This window comes from Cricetulus griseus, chromosome 6 (assembly GCF_003668045.3).
Source record: "Cricetulus griseus strain 17A/GY chromosome 6, alternate assembly CriGri-PICRH-1.0, whole genome shotgun sequence".
NCBI lineage: Eukaryota > Metazoa > Chordata > Mammalia > Rodentia > Cricetidae > Cricetulus > Cricetulus griseus.
The window spans coordinates 18,472,602-18,492,364 of NC_048599.1; the positions used below are offsets into that span (position 1 = coordinate 18,472,602).

Sequence of the window (19,763 nt, forward strand, 5' to 3'; positions counted from 1 at the left end):
ATCAAAAACAAAATAAAAAATTGAGTCTCTCTGTGTAGATAACATAGCCACAGCAAGAATTTCTATGTATATATGTTTATTCATTTTTTGTTTTATATACTTTTCATTTTCACTCCTCATAGACTTTTATCCAGATTTCACAACTAGGTTTGCATTTTGTCATATTTACTTTATCAGTTTTGCCCATGCTTTCAGTTTTCTTTTTCTCTGAGACAAACATTTCAATTGAGAATAAGTTAGGGCCATAAGCCCTTTTATTTTCTGAACACTTGGGTCTCTATTCCATATGTACAAGGGCCTTCTATTTTATAGCCGTAGTGTAATTCTCAGAATCGGGAAATTAGAGCATTACTCTCTAACCATCCTTCTAGTCCAAATTGTGATGTATTTCATTTCTTTCTTAGTCTTCTGTAACTATCAGTCTCCCAGTCCAGAATTGATGATTATGTTTATCTGGAGCCTCCTTTAATCTGGGTCATCTCCTCAAGTTTCTTTTTCTTTGAAGTTTTTTACGAGTGAAAGATGGATTTGTCTGCTTGCTCGGGAATAAGTTCAGATTTGGTACCCCTACTGAATTGATGCATCCTTCTCAGATAATCAGAAACACAACAGTGGTCTGGTCATGTTCACTTTTATCACTTTAGTTATCCTACTCAGTAGTAGTTTTTTTTCCCATAGAATTTGTAAGTAATTTTAGAGAAATACACTAGAACAGTATCTACTCTTGCCAAAGTTTCACTTGTGGTGTTAGCCTCTGTTATTTATCTTTGCCTGAACCAGTTGTCACTTGGGGCTTACAAAGTTCTTATACACTGACACCCTGGCTTGATGCATGTTTGTTAATTGAAATGCTACTCCAAAGGGTTTTTTTTTTTTTTCTGATTTTTTTTTTTTTTGCACTCATGGACTCTTTAATTCAGTGTCTTGTAATTCATTAGTGTCTTCATTTTGATGTTCAGATGATATTACAATTGCAATAGGAGTCTCTTATAAGGTGTGTGGGGGGGATATTATCCTTATGTATACTAGGCATATATTTTACTGTTGATTACATCACTAACCTTTCTTATTTGGAGTCAGGATCTTGCTAAATTGCCTAGGTTGGTCTTGAACTGTTAGTAGCTGGAATTACTGCTGTGTGTGACTGTGTTATTTTCCTTACATGGAGTGCAGTGTGTTTTGGTTTTCTCTCTGTGTGTCTTTGTCTTTGTTCCTGTCTGTCTCTGTCTCTGTCTGTCTCTCTGTCTCTGTCTGTCTCTCTGTCTCTCTCTGTCTCTCTGTCTCTCTCTCTCTCTCTCTCTCTCTCTCTCTCTCTCTCTCTCTCACACACACACACACACACACACACACACACACACACACACACCCCTGAAAAAAAATTCCCATTAAAAATGCTCTGTTTTCAGTAGTTAGTGCTGTCTGTGTGTTGTAGTAGTAGTGTTTGGTTTTATTTATTTTTTTTTTTGAGACTGTACTAGATAGCTAGAAATGCATATTCGTCAGTGTCCTCTAAAGGAACAAAATTAGTAGAGTCAATATTAAGTAACATGGGAAGTTAACTTGCCAGCAGGAGTGAGCAAAGGCTCTTTTCTTCCATGTTCTTTTATGTGGTGGGCTGCCCAGATTTAGGGTAGGTCTTCCAAATGATTCAATTAAGAAAACATTTTACAAACATGTCTGGTAGCTTGGGTTTTAGTAAATTCTAGATATAATCAAGTTGACAACCAATAATAGCTATTACATTGTGTTTGGTGGGCTTCTGCTGTCATGCCACTTAACACTGCTAAAGGATTCTGGTGTCATTTCCAGTCATAGAGGATCTGATTAGGGGAAGATCTGATTCTAACCAGGATGATTTCCTGATAGGCAGACTTAAGAATCTACTTAGACTCATCCCTTTTTCTGTTCCCCCAGACTTTCAAACTCTGGTTCGGTGGGATGCTAGCTTCCTTTAACAGCCTGGCATTTGAGTCATGGGTCCTACTGCTTGCTATTCTGTTCCAGATGCTGGGGTCACAAGTAAGACCATGAGAAAGAAACAGGTCTCTGAGTCTGTCATTTTCTTTTGCCACTGTCTTCACTCATTTGAGAGCCAGGGCACATTGTCACTGCTCAGGCTCACCTCTGCCAAAGCAAAAAAGCACTCGGATCTGCAGGGGTACCTGCAAGCTTCACATGTGTGGCATGACCATCCCTCCCTAGTCACTGTTGATGGCACCCTTCTCTGCTTGATTGCATGAGTGGACATTTCTTGTTGAAGAAAAAATATATATATAACAGGATTCCTTTTTAAAGAATAGGTGAATCTGGTTTTATACAGGAAATACCACAAAGAACTGTGTAACATGTTAAAAACAATTGAACTATTAAAGACTGTCTTTGCTACAATTTGTAGGCATAAGTACATAGCTATTTGTGTTCTTTTAAAATGTGTGTGTACACACACACACACACCTGTTCATTAATTCATACTGATACCTCCATCCTAATACCACAGAGTCAGTCTGTAGAGTCTTCTCCATAGTCTACTGGACAATGTTGCAAAAGTTCAGGCATCAATCTGCAGAGGCTCCTGTAGGCCATATGACTACAGTGCGGTAACACTTAACAACTGTATTGCAGCGTATGACTTCATTGTGTTCCTTAAAGAACTAATAATAAAAACCTTATTAGTCACTTTAGAGGATATTGTTTTGGAAATTGAGTAAATGAAGAGGAAGAATCAAATGTGTAACTTTTCTTTAATAATGGTATATTAGGACAACCAAAATATTAATGAAGGCAATTATAACCTCCAATAAAGAAATGGATGTACATAGTGGTCTTCCAAGTCCATACAAGGCAGGCATGTGCCTCTTGATGGAATTTGAAAGCCCATCAGTGAGATACGTCGCCAAAAATTAGATCTTAACCTAATCAGGTCACAAGGTATAACTCCAGTTTAGAAGAAATACAAAGGGACAAAAACACCCATTCAGACACAGCACAAATATGTCAAGCAAGACAGGAAAACAAAAAACCAGCACATTGCATTAGCAGCTGTGTGGGAAGGCTGGACGGTTGATAGTGGGGGGCATGTAGCTTAGAGGTAGAACACTGCCTGCCATTTGTTAGACCTTTGTTCAGTCTCCAGTGCTAGGAGGAGGTGGGCAGGGGGCAACAGGGAAACAGAATTATTTTAGGTATAGAGGTGGTGGGGTGATACGTCTTGTCATTAGAATTCTGTAGTAAACTATGTAAAGATGAGGATCACCACTTAAGATTTGCTGCCTTACCATTAGGGGAGAGTAGGAGTGTGGTAGAAAAGACAAGATTGTCCACAGGGTCTGCTATGCTTTTCTCTGGTTTTGTCTGTGTTTGAATTTTTTTAAGTGAAATTTAAAAATAGAAGAAAAGCAGTGCTGCTGCCTCTGAGGCATTTCCCAGAGGTAGAACAGCATCCTGAGGGTGAGTTTCACCTCACAAGATGTCTGCATACTGGCCACAAGCCAGGTGGGAGGACAGCTGTGTCCTTCCCTTTGCTTTGTTTCACCACACTGTAGTCGGTGAGCCAGTTGGTAAAGAAATGAGTAACTCGAGCTGGAGAGATGGCTCAGAGGTTAAGAGCACTGACTGCTCTTCCAAAGGTCCTGAGTTCAGTTCCCAGCAACCGCATGGTGGTGGCTCACAACCATCTGTTATGAGATCTGGTGCCCTCTTCTGATGTGCAGATGTACATGGAAGCAGAATGTTGTATATATAATAAATAAACAAAATCTTAAAAAAAAAAAAAAGAAAGAAAGAAAGAAGTGAGTGACTCCAAACATGGTAAATGACACCAACTGACCATTCACCCCACAGGGGCTACTGTCATTGTGTTTGTGTGAAAATGTGAGTATGCATAGTGACAAAATGTGTGACCCTTCTTCCCAGGCTCAGGCCCGATGTCATCGTATAGGGCAGAGCAAAGCCGTGAAGGTGTATCGCCTAATCACTCGAAACTCCTATGAGCGGGAAATGTTTGACAAGGCCAGCCTGAAGCTAGGCCTGGACAAAGCTATCCTTCAGGACATCAACAGAAAGGGAAGCACCAATGGAGTGAGTACATCGTACCTGTCTGCAGCTCGAGGAGCATGTGCCTTTGATCCCAGAACCAAGCAGATGGCTACCTGAGTACCAACCAGTCAGGGATCAACAAGGAGACTGTCTCAAAAACAAACAAAAAAAGGAGCACTTGACAGGATTTTTTTTTTTTCCTTCTGAAAGCTGTTTCTGGGTTCCTTTTCACCATTTTGAGTCAGTCCTCCACAGCATAATTGGGTAATCTCCTATAGTAGACAATAGTTTGGAAGCAGTCCCTGCATTTTCTGAACAGATACAGGCAGTCTGGGAGCAGGTGTGTAGTAGGGCTGCTCAATAATAACATTGCAGTAAATTTTAACCACACCCATCAGAACTGGTAGGTTTAACATTCTTTATATATATGAGCCAAAGGCCTAACATTTTTATAATATGTTACCTTATCTCACACCCCAGGCCTTGCACTGCTTTTTTTTTTTTTAAGGTTTACTTACTTTTATGTGTATGAGTGCTTGCCTGAATGTATGTGTGTATACCTTGGTGGCTGCAGAGTTCAGGAAAGGATTTCCCATCTCCTATAACTGTAGTTACAAATAGTTGGGAGCTGTTATATGGGTGCTAGGAGCCAAGCCTCTGCAAGAGCAGCAAGTGCTCTTAACCCCAGAACCATCTCTCAAACTGACTTTGCTTTGAGCTTCTTGATGATGTAATGGGATTAGTGTTATCTCTTGCCCCATGACCCCAAGCAATGCACAGTAGCTTAAAGGTGTTCAATGTGTGATAGTAAATAAATGAACAAATTAGCTGGAAGTATGGCAATAAAAGCCATTTTTTTTTCTAGTTGAACACAGTAACACATTCTTATAATCCCAGCACTTGGGAAGTGTGGCAAGAGGATCAGTGATCAAGGCCAGCCTCTGCTACACATGGAATTTTCAAGGCCAACCTGGGTACATTAAGACCCAGGCTCAAAAAACAGTGGCAATGCGATTTTGGATTGGAGAGGGTTAAGAATTACTGCCCAAATTCTCAAATTTTCCTAAGTACAAAGCAGCATATCTCCTTCATCTCTAGACTTAGAGCATCAGAAATGGAGTTAAAACCTTAGTGCAGATGTTCTATATCCTTAGCTATGCATATATTACTAACTGTAGTACTCCAAATTGCCCTTCCTGGGAGCTGTGGAATTCCCTCTTGTGATCGAAATAAAGAGAACCAGATTGTTAATTAGAACCAGGAAAGGGTGTTTTGAACTCCATTTCCTGTTTTCAACAAGTGGTTGAAAGATCACACTTGGCACAGGATCCTTTTTTTTTTTTTTTTAAGTTAAGGGATGACATCATTTCCAATACAAATGTATTTATTTAATAATGAATAAATCATTTTCCCTCAGCTTATGTGGTACATCTGGAGGCTTTAAAGATATTTCAAACTAAAATATTAAAATAAGATGTCAAGTATATCTTCTTCAATGGTGCATAGCTTTAATGGCTTATGACATTTAATGATAACCAGTGTCCTGAAGAATGTTAGGCCTTTGGCTTGTGTATTATGCTTTACTACAGAGCTCCCTATAGATAGTTGCCTGCCTGACTCCCTTGCAAAGTAGCCAGGGCACTTTCATCTGAGCTGTTATTTCTGGTTTATCTTTCTGATGTGTGCTGTTACTAGAGGAGATGTATCCTGAATTATGACAGCCACATTTGAAGCTGTTTTTCTCCTGTGCATTTCCACTTTGGTGCCCTTTTCAGGTACAGCAGCTCTCAAAAATGGAAGTAGAGGACCTGCTCCGGAAAGGTGCTTATGGAGCCCTAATGGATGAGGAAGATGAAGGCTCCAAGTTCTGTGAAGAAGACATAGACCAGATTCTGCAAAGAAGAACCCATACCATCACCATCCAGTCAGAGGGGAAAGGGTCCACTTTTGCCAAGGTACAAGACCTACCTCTTCCCCATAGTCATTTGGGTGGAAGGGTAGGGATCACTGTTTATTCTTTTGGCTTGTTAAGGAGGCTTCTGTTCTTCCAAATGCAGTCTCTTGACAGTGTAGACCCTTGGAGTCACAGACTGAGGAAGAGGAGCTAGGGCCACAGGCAGATAGACACTAGTCTGTACTTTGTTATGTCTACTCGTTAAAAGATCTGCTCCAGAGCCCTTGAGTGAACATTTGGATGCTTTTGTAAAGTTTTCTCTGAACACTGCCAGAGAGTAGACCTAAACTATACCTTCCATTCCTCAAATTCAAGCAGATAATTTCACTTCACAGGGATAGAGTTTTTTAAAAGAGTCCCAGCTTCTTACCTCAGGACCACCTTCTGTTGTTCAGATCCACTGGGTTCAGAACTCTGCAATTACTTTTAGGTTGCTCTGGCAGCCGGTTCTGCTAATTCCCATGGAACTTTATGACCTGTTATGATCAGTCTCCTGACTTGTTCAGGAGAACATTTTGTGCACAGTAGAAGTATAGGTAATCTGCATCTCATTCAACACCTCATATCAACCCAGTACCATCCTTTCAACATAGGTGTGGTGTGCATGCATGTTCAAAGTGTGTGTCTATGTTTTAAATACATACATGTAATTCCATCTTTCAATATACTGACAAAGCATGAGGATTGCAAGTTTAAGGACAGCCTAGAGCGTACTTTGTTATACTTTGTATCAAAAAAGAAAATGAGCAAATAAATACTGCCTTTGAAGACAACTACACACCAGGTAATAATACATTGCTATTGTCTAAAGGGGTTGTCTTTTTACTTTGAAATTTTTAAGTTTTAGGAAAATAAACCTGTAGATGGGAATTTTGATTTACTTACTCAGGAAAATTGAATTGTTTTGAGATTTTGGAAGTGCTGTTAGGGTGGCTTTTGTGTTTCTGGTGCATTTGGAATTAGGGTTTTTGTTTGTTTGTTTGTTTGTTTGTTTTGTATTCTGCTCAAACCCAGTTTGTTAACTTTTGTCTCCCTCACAGGCTAGTTTTGTTGCTTCAGGAAACAGAACAGATATTTCCTTGGATGATCCTAATTTTTGGCAGAAATGGGCTAAAATAGCTGAATTAGACACTGAAGCAAATAATGAAAAGGTACGGCTTATTCTGTCCCACTGAACAGTTAACTGGGATCGCATGGGACCATGCCTGCATAGCTCAGTTCATTATTTACTCCTGAGTCTTGATTCTTAAATGAAATGCTGTTACAGTGCACTTTAAAAATGGTAGCACATGGATAGCCCTTGATAAATGTTAACTGGTAGAACTTTACAGTGACTGATGGAATATACAGTCTGCTGGGCACCCAAGAAGTTAGAAAAATGCAACTAGAGATTCAACTCATGAGTAAGTTGATCCCAGGTTCAATATTTCTCTAAAAGCAACTTCGCCTCTTAGCAATCCAAAGGAAAAAGGAAAGAAAATACCTGCAGGTTTTACCTCCATTTTTTTCTTTCAGTGTCTCAGGTTTTTCCATTTTGTACATGAGAGAGACCATGGACACCACAATAAAACTAGACTGTGCCTTTTTTTTTTCTTTTTTTTTTTTTATTAGTTCAAATTAGGAACAAGCTTGCTTCACATGTCAGTCCCTTCTCCCTCTCCCTCCCCTCCCCCAACCCTCCAACCTCCACCTCCACCCTCCACTCCCCAGGCAGGGTAGGGCCTTTGATGGTGGCTCCCCAAAGTCCACCACATGACCCTGGGCCGGGCGTAGGCCCTCCCCATGTGTCCAGGCCGAGAGTGCATCCTTTCACGTGGGATGGGCTCTCAAAGTCCCTTCTTACACCAGGGAAAAATACTAATCCACTACCAGGGGCCCTCTAGAGTGCATAGGCCACCTAATTGACATCCATGTTCAGGGGTCTGGATCAGTCCTGTGCTGGCCTCCCAGACAGCAGTCTGGGTAGACTGTGCTTTTATGCAACACTCTTGACCTTACCCAGGCAAGTGGGAAAGGAGGTGTTGAAGCCCTAGTGGCAGAGTCATAGTCACATTGAACCTATGACTGGCAGAGATGCCTGGCCAGCGTGAGATACCCATAAAATGCTAGCTCCTTTTCCCCTGTCTCTTACCCATTGCCTCACTTCAAGATGTGTCCTTATCCTTTCAAGGGTAGTTTGTGTTCTGTGGCCCACACATCTGGGAGACGGTTCCTGCTTATAATTTAGTGTAATCAGTGAGAACCCACGTAACTATTCTGTTGTAGTTATTATAACTGAGGGTGGTTGCTTATCCTGGCATCTTTTCTTCAACTGGAAATGTTGTTTCTCCTCCTTTAAGAAGATTCTGAGCTCTTATAGTTACCTGCTTGTAGTGCCATAAAGAGTCTCTTAGTCAAGGGGCACTGTGTGGGGAGGGCAAGCTCCTGTCCTGTAGGCAGCAATGGGAGCATTCCATAGTAGAAAGCAATGTCACTGAGCAGGGTGATGCTAGAAATTCACTGTCTGGGCTGCGTGCAGCGGTGTTGGGAGTTTCATCTGGCCTTGGGAAGACATGTAGGAAGATGGGATAAGGAGCAGAAATAGTGGGACTAGAGAAGAAGCAATTGGTGTAGCAATTGGTGAAATGAGATTCCTGAACGAGTTTTGTCTTTTAGCAAAAGATTAGTAGATACAACTAAAGGGGGTGGATAATGAAAGCAGTAGGATGCGTTTTCTTCATGAAGTTGCTGAGCAGATGGAATCCTTTCCCCTATCCTGTCTCTGGAGCACAGACTGCTCTCTCCATGCTGGGCAGAACAGCTGGTGCTTCCCACTCCCATCTTTATTGGAAATAGCAGACTGCCACTTTGGGCACATGGGGTCTTTGCTTGCTAGAATGATGACAGAAACAGCAGATGGTGGTGGACTCGGGACCAAGAAGTAATAGCTTGAAGTCCCTGAGAATCCCCTGTGCTTGTCCTGTCTGTGGTCATAGAGACAGCAGGTGTGCTGCAAAGAGCCTTCCCTGCCAGGGACTGACATGGAGTGGTTGTTCCTCAGATATCCCCTGAGGAATGGCGGCAAGGTGCTGTGCACTGTGGTAGGGAGTAAAGAGAAGAGGGGCCTCCTCCCCACAATCTTCTCCATTTCAGGAAAGCTTAGTGATTGACCGGCCACGTGTGAGGAAGCAGACCAAACACTACAACTCCTTTGAGGAGGACGAGCTTATGGAGTTCTCAGAGTTAGACAGTGACTCAGACGAAAGGCCCACAAGATCCAGGCGCCTCAATGACAAAGCCAGGCGCTACCTCCGTGCTGAGTGCTTCCGGGTAGAGAAGAACCTACTCATCTTTGGGTAGGTACTGCCTCTGCTTAGTGGGAAGGGAGGTACTGTTATTTTCCCACTTTTTTTTTTAAGTCCCTAAGATTTGTGCAGAGAACTTCTGGCTCCCTCTGGGTGCCAACTAATGAGATCTGTAGGAGCAAAAGAAAGCTGTGCTTTGTGCCAGAATTCCCTCATCATTGTGCTGTGTTGCTGTGGTATAGACCTACTATGATCTCAAATAAATGAATGTCACAGCAAATCTGATATCAATTTGCTGCCTGGTACTGACTTCCTTTCCCACCCAGGAATGTATTATAAGGAATCAGTGCAACAAATGTTGCAGTTAAGGCATAGTTATGTAGTAGTTACTACAGCTATACTTTTTCAGTTCCAAACTTATTTTCTGCCCCCTGTAATTTGGACCATCATGACTTAAAAATCTAGCAGGCACGTGATCCGTCATGTAGGACACCTTAGAGGCGAGTGGAGCATCCAGTCAGAGTCACAGGCCTTTCAGGACAAAGCTGTTGGGTTAACTAGTACACTTATAAGAGGATGAGGAACATCTTGTGTCTTTAATTCCTGCTGTGTGGAGGGTGTGTCTGTGTCCCTTCATCCAACACCTTCTGTATTCTTACGATCAGCTGGGGCCGATGGAAGGACATCCTGACTCATGGACGATTCAAGTGGCACCTGAATGAGAAGGACATGGAAATGATTTGCCGGGCCCTGTTGGTATACTGTGTCAAGCATTACAAAGGAGATGAAAAGATAAAGAGTTTTATTTGGGAACTAATCACACCTTCCAAAGATGGACAAGCCCAGACTCTCCAGAACCACTCAGGTAAGAGATGAAGTAGCTTTGCTGTGAGTTCTCTTGGGTCATTGTTACCTATGTTATTGTATTATAAGGGCAATTGGGCTCTCTTGCCATTTCCTACATGTGACCTTGTTCACTGTGATACCTGAGTCCATCAGGAATCCCCCTGAACTAGGGACTCACCTTGTCTTCTGTGGCTCATCTTTTCAATTTCACCATTCTGTACTTGTCACTTCTGGCACTGTTTGTCTTGTTGTACTTCTCTGTCCTTAACCAGAGTGTCCCTTCAAGTCTCCTCTTCCTCCCTGAGTCTCACAGAGCATTCATTAAATCTTCGTGACAGCTTTGCTTTCTGTGGACTTGAGAAGTCTGTCACCAGGGGCCCACCATGCTTTTTCTGCACACAGCCAGGTTTAATGCCCATGTTATAGCCCTTTAGGCTCATCCTATGTCATTATCTCTCCATTTCAGGGTTGTCTGCCCCAGTCCCCAGAGGGAGGAAAGGAAAAAAGACAAAAAACCAGCTCTTGCTCCCAGAACTGAAGAATGCAGACTGGCTAGCCACCTGCAACCCTGAGGTGGTCTTACATGATGATGGATACAAGAAACACCTCAAACAGCATTGCAACAAGTGAGTTAGCCCCTCCTATTTCCCAAAGGTAGCCCTGCTCAAACAGCTCAGATTTCTGGGATACCCACAGGGACATCCTTTCACACCTCTCCCCCAACTCCTTCAGCAGTCTTCACTCCTGCAGTACATTCTGTACCCAGAGGCTCTTAACCCAGCTTTCCAGAACCGGTCAGGATATCCTCTTTCTGCTTCTGAGCCAGACCACAGTGTCATTTTCTACTCAGATATAATAGAAATTATGCTTTCTTTAAAAGCCTCTAAGTTGCATTCTTTTGAATAGATCACACATATGACAAATTTTTTTGTCAAAAATAGTTTTTCCTCACATTTCTAGCTCTCTCATTTCCTTTCCCAGAGACAGCCTTCTTCTTCAGAGACACCCTGTAATACGGGTATATGTAAACATATAACCTGTTTTTTTCTTCCTTAAAATGATGGGTATTGTCCATAATATTTGTGACCCTTCTTGTCACACAAGTTATCTGGAAGTCAGTTCCTCTATGAATACCGCCATTGTACATAGGCATTTTCCTCAGTGGCTGACCTTCACTCTCGATTGAACGAGTGAATTGCAAGTGTTCACTCCAGACCTCTTTGCTGCTTAGCTTGAGTATGAAGCATTTCTTTAGCAGTGGTGTTCTCCACTGCACCTCTACATATTTCATCCTGTTTGTGCATAGCCAGCCTGGGCCTCAGCTGTCAGTTTCTCGTTGTGGCCCTTTGTGGTTGTTATTTCATAGTGGACTTCTAGGTGCCTGTAGAGCATGGTTGAATTATTTACTTTGCTATATACTTTACAACATAAAGCATGGTACAGGGTAGTTAGTGGTAGTTGAGTAACACACACTTAATTGCTTTGTCTAAAACACAACTGGTATATTGCTATGGAACTTGAGTGCAGCATCTGTAGAATCAAAGTGAGTATAGACCTCAGGAAAAGACTTACTGCCGTGAATATATAAACACTTTCCCTTTAAGTGTTTATCTCACCATGTGTGAGTAAAACTGCCTGAAAATACCACCATTTAAACAGATATGCTCTTTTGTAACTAGTAAACTTGCTAATTAGCCTCACTTCTGTGGTCCATGTGGCCACATGAAAAGATTAGGGGTAAGAGAGGTGTTGTTGACTATCTCTGCCTTGACTTATGGCTAACAGGAGGGTCTAACAAGAAACTAGGAAAGTGGTTTGTTTTCTTGATTAGCGAAGGGTTATCCTAGTAATGTCTGGCATTGATACCTGGTGTCTTGTTCTTTGGTGCATTCTGGTATACTCCTTCATACTACTCAGGAATGCTTATTAATTTCCCTATCTGGATTTGTTAATTTGTTGTCAGTCTTAGGTTCCAGAGTATTGTATTAATGTGTTCATCTTTCATAGGGTGCTTTTGAGAGTTCGGATGCTGTACTACCTAAAAGCTGAAATACTAGGAGAAGCCGCTGATAAAGCATTTGAGGGAACTCCTGCCAGGTAATATATCACACATAGCTCTCAGAATTAAATAATTTATGTCAATTGCCTGCTCATAGACTGGCCACATCCAGCCTGGTGTTTCAGGAGATCCATGTTTCCACCCTGCCCAAGACAGCTACCCAGATAGTAAACAGGTAGAGAAGAAAGGTCAGTCACTGGTCCTGTTTAGGCTTAACATATAAACAACACTCATCCCAAAATGGTTGTTCTTCCTTTGACACTATGAAGGTAGGGTTTCTGGGAAGCTGAGGCAAGGGAACACTAACCTCATAGAGGGAGTTGGGCCTGACAAGGAATAATCAGGCTTACATCAGGCACAATCAGAATCCTAATGGGCAGTTGTCAAATTCTACGGAGAAACCAAATGGATGGGGAAAGAAGGGAGGAACTATCCAGGTCGATGTTCCTCCATCCAAGACCCAAAACCTTTAGAGAAAACTTCTCAAATGAATGAAGGCAGTGAGCTCAGGGTTCGGGTGTTCCTCAGAACATGGACCAAAACCTAGAGCAGCTGATGGTGACAGGCTTGCCGATCCTGGCTTGTTCGCCAATCTTGGTGTGTGTGTACCTGAGCATTATGCTCTTCTTTGGCTAAAATAGTGCAGCGTATGGTCAGTTTTGACCTAATAGACCATTTAGTTTCTGAAAGGCCCTCTTTATACTTCAGACTGTACCAATGTCAATTCTGAGGCAAGATGGTTTAGATAATATTAAGGATTCAGTCTTATCTCAGTTTGGTCATTTGGGGGAAATGTTGCTTTTCCATGACCAGATTACCCAAGATGTTGCTCTTGTTCTTAACTAAAAATACACATCAGAACTGCTTTACAGAATCCAGAGTCAGCTGATGGTAGGTTTTCCTGAATCTCAAGTGCAGCCTGGGAACCTAGTACTTATGCTTAAATAGCTTTGTGAGCAATAAGAGATACTGAGCTGCCACCTTCTGGATCATCTTTAGTGTTTACTTAAGCATTCAGTCAGGAACACTGAGACTACACCCTTCTTTCCACAGGGAGCTGGATGTGCTACTGCCCGACATTGACTACGTGGAGATCCCAGTGGATTGGTGGGATGCTGAGGCTGATAAGTCCCTTCTCATTGGCGTGTTCAAGCACGGTGTGTTTTAGAAAATTGACCCCTTCCAAAGCAGTTACCTAGAAAGCTAAGTCAAGCAATCTTGACTAGGCTGTACATATTCCTGCAACTTCCAACAATCCCATTGTCTAATTCTTAGAAGGTTGAACCTCACAACTATCCATCTGGAGTCTTGATCCAATGAATTTGTGACTCATAACATTACCGTGAATATATCCTGAGAAACTTCAAAAGGGCAGCTGTAGTCAAAACAAAAAGGCCCACTCCTAATGGCATACTTCCTCCAGCAAGACTCTGTCTCCTAAAGGTTCTGTAACCTCAAACAGTGCCACTAGCTAGAGACCCAAGTGTTCATACATGTGAGCTCATAGAGGGCATTTCATATTGAAATCATAGCACCAATTGAGTCATCTTCTAGACCCCCCTCTCATTTGTTCTTAATCATCCTTATGTCTGCCCTAGTGTGTAGCACTTAGTAGGTACCCCTGAGAAATTAGGGAATGAGGACAAGTGTTAGGCTTTAGATCATTTTTGTGCTCTGTGTTCTTAGTGTGTAACTTTATCATCTTGGTGTAAAGATGTGCTGGGCAGTCTTTAATGCTTTTCTTTAACTAAGAAGCTAAAGAGAACTAATGTTTTTAATAGCTTAGAAAAAATGAAAACAAATACCCATCCTCACTTGTACAACACTGCCTTAATAGTCTGCTCTTGCTTCCAGTGAACAATTTCAGATTGTTCATTTTTCCCAGATTATGTACCTCAAAGCCTGCATGCCTTTCCTACATGCCTTTGTTGAGTGTGCATTGTAGTGCTGTAATTTTTCATCTCCTAAGGTTTTTGTGGGTATGTGTAGCCATACTTAGGTGAGAAGGTTCTATCTTGGAGCCGCCTCTGCTAGAATGGGCTGAGTCTTCAGTTGAGACTCTAGCCTGCAGCCAGGATGTCCTATAGTAAGCCTAGTCTGCATAATGTTCCCAATAGTTCTCACACATGCACTAAATGAAAACTGTTCCTTTGGGATAGCCTGGGTACATGAAATCTTCCTCAAGATGAGGATTTTGGTATTTCCGAACATATTCTTAGAAACTTACTCTAAATGTGGTAGGCAGCCTCTACCTCCTCAAGGACCTATCATGTGACTGCTTGGGTCTTTGTTTTGTCATTACCACTCTTAGTTTCTCTTTCAGGATCACTCTTAGTGGTTTCTAGGAAAGTGAATCAGTCTTCCTTACCTCCAGCTTTGTAGCTAATGAAGAAATAGAAATACAGGGCCCAGCTCTAGATGTCAGGCCCACACATGATAAGACCAAATATACAGTGTAGAAACTTACCCAGGCTAGGTACGTGGAAAATCCCAGCCTGTCTCATTGCCATTGTGTCATGCAGAGATCAAGGAGGCAGAATGCTTATGGATAGTTAAACCTCCCTCAATGGTAATGGGACAGTAAAGGAAAACTCTTCACCATCTCACTATCTGATAAATCACCTCTTTACAGGGATCAGACCATAGCAGGAATCTCTTTAAGACAGACATATTGGGGCAAGTTTAGTTTTGATGTAACCTTCAACAGAGATAGGGCAAAATAATTATTCTTACTACACCAGTAATTGGAAGAAAAGGGATCTCAAGAAAACAAGTTCATCTAGTCTTGTTGAGTGAGTATAATATCAGGCCCTGAACTAGATATAAAACTGAGAATGATGAGGAAGACCAAGATTCTATTTCTAGAGACCCTAAGTCTCCTCAGAGAAACTTGGCAATGGTCATAAGTCTACAAAATTAAAAAAAAAAAAATGAATGAATGAATGAATGAATGAATGAAAAGGTCAAATTCTTATAGCTCCTTGTAGGAAAGTAATAGGTGTTGCATGCTAATGAAAGATATAGTACATCACCAGACCAGGACAGAATGCCCCATCTGACAAAGTTAAGTCTGTTCTTAACAACCAAGCTGTTCTCATTAGCACCCATGGCAGGGTCTTAGTACATGCCATAGAACCAGTGACTGACGTTGTCTGTGAGGAGAAATATTCTAACAGTCTTCCCTTTCCTGAAAGAGTTTCTCCCAAAATAGTTTGGTATGACAATAGATTTGGGTCTTTTATAAGGTTACATTTTATTTCATACCACCTTCATGAGAACCCATAACCCCCCCCCAAAAGATAATTTTAGATCAGTAAAATACCACACATCCTTCTGCTTGGGCTTTCTCAAAAAGTACAATTTGTGGGGAAAAGGGCTGAAGAGATGGCTTATTGGGTAAAGTGCCTGGCATGCAAGCTCAGGGACCTAAATTTGGATCCTCAGCACCCACATAAAAGCTGGGCATGGTGGTGCTTACCTGGAGCCGTGGCACTGGGGGTTGAGGAAAGTGCAGGAACAAAAAGATGACCTGAGCTCACTGGTCACCTTAATGAGTTCCTGGTTCAGTGAGCTGTCACTAAAAACAAGGAGAGTGATAGAAGGAGACATTTGACGTCAACTTCTAGCTTCCACATATAAACACATAAAGCGTTTTCTTTTACTGTTTGTCCATCTTCTGGGTCAAAATAGTTCTTTTGTTTACTTCAAACATGTGACAATTCAAAGTCCTGGCAAGTATGTATTAGGATTTTTGTTATACTGAGTTTGTGCCACTGGTTTAGGTCTGTTAACCCAGTAAACAGTTATTGTGGTCCAGTTTATAAGTCAGCACTTACTTATTTTGTTACTTACAGCATTTTGTTCCACTTCCTTTTCTAACTCGTGTATAGAATTGGACTGTGTGAAAATAAGCCCATTTACGACATAACAGGGTGTCAGGGCTGAGAAATAGGACGTTGTAACTTATCTGCTTCTCTGTACAAAGCAGCAAATCATTGAGAACCGTCTGGCCCTGCATCTACTTACAGACACAATGTTTATACAAGCTTCAGCTTTAGTGAGAAACACCTAGAAGGCTGCAGTAGCTCCAGAGTCTTCCCCAGTTAGGAGGTCTCATAAGCTAGCATTAATCCTAAATAAGCATTGTTAAGTTTGTTTTGTCTTGGTTTTTACTGAATAAAGGAGACAAAGTAAATGTCTAGGTCAGGGGCAGATCTGGTATGTTCTGACCTGATTTCTCACACATCTCATTGCCTGCTCAGGTTATGAGAGGTACAATGCCATGCGGGCTGACCCAGCACTCTGCTTCTTAGAGAAAGTCGGGATGCCTGATGAGAAATCCCTGTCTGCAGAGCAGGGTGTTACCGACGGAACCTCAGACATTCCTGAAAGGTGAGAAGCCACATAGGCCCACTCTGATGTCACATGCCTTGTCACCAATGTGTGTCCTATTCCACATACATCCAGGATTCTGTATCTTTATGTGTTCATTACTTTTCTGTTGCTGTAATGAGATATGTGACCAAGAACATTATAGAATAAAGCATTTATTTTGTCTTAATATTCCAGAGAGAGTCCAAAATGGAGAGGGAAGACATAGGGCAGCAGGAGCAGGAAGCTGGTTGATCACATTTCATGGGTACAGGAAGTGGAGGCAGGCTACCTCAGTGATACTTCCTCCACAGCAGGGCTCTACCTCTTAAAGGTTTCATAAGCTTCCCAAACTAGGGACCAAGTGTCCAAAGACATGGGCTTGGATGGCCCATTTCTCATTCAAACCACCACAGGTTTCCTTCAATGTCTGACATCTCTCTTAAGCCTTGTTGTACTGTGACCATGTCCTTCAAATTGCTTCTTTCAGTTCATCCTACTATGCCTTTCACTTGTTTTTTGAACCAAATTCCCCTGTCCTTCATGGATTCCCCAGGCTGATTGTCCTGCCTGGCTTGTTAACCAGTCTTCTCATGTCTGACCAGAGGCCTTTCAGGGGAGAATTCGTATCTTCTAGCTGACAAAAAGCTACACAGGCACAAGTGCAGACTTCCTGAGCATAAAGTTCCTCAGCTGATTGCTGGTATTATCCAAGGATCCTATAACCCCTGAGTATGGCAGACTCAGAAGCCTTTGTTTGAGCTTGTAGACATTCAGCATAGTGAATGATATACACAAAATATAGAAGCATTCTCTTTGGCTGAGTTTTATTTATTGCTAGCATAATCTCCAAATGTGTAAGTTCTCAGGAAAACAAAAGTAATAGCTAAATCCTATAATCTCCAAGATACACAAAGGTTTAGAAAGCAGCATTTCTCTCTTAGGTGTGTTCTGTAAGCTTTGGCCAGATCTCTCCTCTGCTAAGGATAAGATGCTTTGAATTGCCCAAAGCTGTGATTAGACCTAGCCTTGAGAGTATGGCACTGCCAGTAACCCCTGTGAACACTTAGCTGTCTGATGTTCTCTGCTCCAGAGGCATTTTCTGTGAACAGGATAATAAAAGCCTAGTGTAGCTGGTCATCCTGGTGTTAAATTAACTGGTTCAGGAAAAACACTCTCTGGGTGAGGTATCTGTGTGTAGCTCAGAGCTTTTCTATTTGGTGGCTCCAGGGAAGCACCTAAGGGAGGAGCAAGGCAGCTGTCTGCTTTTCAGGTTAAGCATTGAAGAATCATGGAAACAAGCATCAGCAGTAGTTACTCTCACAGAAGACATGAAGCAGCTGACCAAGTTATAAGTGTGATACCAGGAGGATGAACTGCTCTTCCTTCTCAGCAGTAGAGAAGGCTGTCTTCCCAGAAAGTGCCTTGTGGGAGTGGTCACCTCACTATGCTTAGGGGTGGGCACTTGGTTGGCACAACTATTGGTCTAGACTAGAGTCTGTTCTCTTTCTCAGAGCTGCATGTGCAAACAGCTCTTGGTGGGCTGTAGTCACTATTTCACTGATAGTGTCATTGTTGAACAGTCAGCCTCAGAGTGTGTCAGGTAGATCATGAGGCTTCATCCTCATGTAAGGTCTTAGTTGAATGTAAATCCTTGCTCACCTACATGATAACATTCTTTGGTGGTAGTTTCTATCCTTCTTAGTGTCTGTAGGGTTCCCTGAAAAGAAAGGGAAAATCTTAGGATTTTGAGTGCCTATGAGAAAGATACCTGCTAACCTCCCCTTTAGCAGTGATTTGGAGGGCTTTCTTACAAGCATCCTGGTAGTAATATAACTCCTAAGTGGTATATAATTACTTTTATTTAGAGGCAACATAGATAAAGAAGACAGTGCTGAGGACAAGTTAGATGGTCTCCAGAAGCAAACGGTGAGTCAGATTTGTTGCATTGGTACTGCATGCTCTTTCATGCTGAGAGAGAGTACCTCATGGTGTGGGGAGTTGGATTGCACTGCTGCCCTTGCCTTGTGTCACCCCAGGGCTTTTTTACGGAAATTCCAAGCACACAGACTTGACTTCATTTGCATTCTAAATATTTTTAGATAGCTGCAGACTTAAGATACAGATGTAAAATAGAGTACAGAGAAACCTTGTGTGCCCTGTATCTAGTATCCCTGAAATTAACAACTGGTAAGATCATGTTTATTTTCATATTTAAGATGGTAATATTGATAGGTTCAAAGTACAGGACATTTCCATGACTACAAAAGTCTTGTCACCATCTCCTAATCATTTGTCTTCCCCTTCAACCACATTTTAGTCCTTGATAACCATTATTGATCATTTTTGTGACTTTGTCCATCTTAAATGGAATCATGCAGTATGAACCTTTAAAAGGAAGTTAGCTTTTCACTTGTCTTAATATGAAAATTTATGTAGGTTATTGTCTGTTCCAACCATAGTTAATTCCTTTTTTATTTTTGCTTTTGGTTGGGGGTAGGGGTGGTTGCTGAATGTTATTCTATAACATGGATATGGCACTGTTTATATAATGTACATTTGCTTGTTTAAGAAACTGTGCCACATTTTTTTTTTTTCAGAGTAGCTGTAGCATTTTTTTTTTTTTGTCCTACTGGCAGTAAATAAGTGATCTGCTTTTTACACACCCTGCACTCTGCATTTGATATTGTTGTTTTTTATGAGTCCATTCTGATGCTTGTGTAGCAATGCCCATGTGTATTTCCCCAATGGCTAGTAATGCTAACTACATCTATATGCTTTGTTCAGTAAAATGTTCTTTCATGTCCTTTGCTTGTGTTCTACTTTCATTGCTGTTTTAGAGTTCTTGATAAATTCCAGATACTAGTCTTTTTATCAGACAGGTGGTTTGAAGATATTTTCTCTCATCTTGTAGTTTTGTAATTTTATACTTTCTATATTGTCTTTACCATGGCAAAAGATTTTAATTTGAGGAAATGAGTTTCTCCCTTGCTTTTGTGGGTTGTGTTTATGTTACCGGGTCAAAGACTTCTTCCTACAGCCTAGAAAGTCTTTTCTGTCCTTCCCTCCCCCATATTTTATAGTTCTACATAAAAGTCTGTGATCCACTGGGCAATGGTGGACATGCCTTTAATCCCAGCACTCAGGAGGCAGAGGCAGGTGGATGATCTCTGTGAGTTTGAGGCCAACCTGGTCTACACAGACAGTTCGAGGA

General features: G+C 41.6%; 1 protein-coding gene across 5 annotated transcripts in view; it reads left to right on the forward strand.

The window, feature by feature from the left end:
- Chd6 (chromodomain helicase DNA binding protein 6) overlaps nt 1–19,763 on the forward strand; it is a 192,164-nt gene that overhangs the window by 118,180 nt on the left and 54,221 nt on the right. For all 5 annotated transcript variants that reach the window (XM_027423516.2, XM_035446807.1, XM_027423517.2 and 2 more), the window contains 10 exons: nt 3,913–4,077; nt 5,811–5,990; nt 7,030–7,140; nt 9,122–9,324; nt 9,939–10,138; nt 10,586–10,745; nt 12,127–12,216; nt 13,232–13,335; nt 16,441–16,570; nt 18,418–18,478. In XM_027423516.2, the coding sequence (XP_027279317.1) occupies nt 3,913–4,077; nt 5,811–5,990; nt 7,030–7,140; nt 9,122–9,324; nt 9,939–10,138; nt 10,586–10,745; nt 12,127–12,216; nt 13,232–13,335; nt 16,441–16,570; nt 18,418–18,478 (1,404 nt within the window). The remainder of the gene's footprint in view (nt 1–3,912; nt 4,078–5,810; nt 5,991–7,029; nt 7,141–9,121; nt 9,325–9,938; nt 10,139–10,585; nt 10,746–12,126; nt 12,217–13,231; nt 13,336–16,440; nt 16,571–18,417; nt 18,479–19,763) is intronic.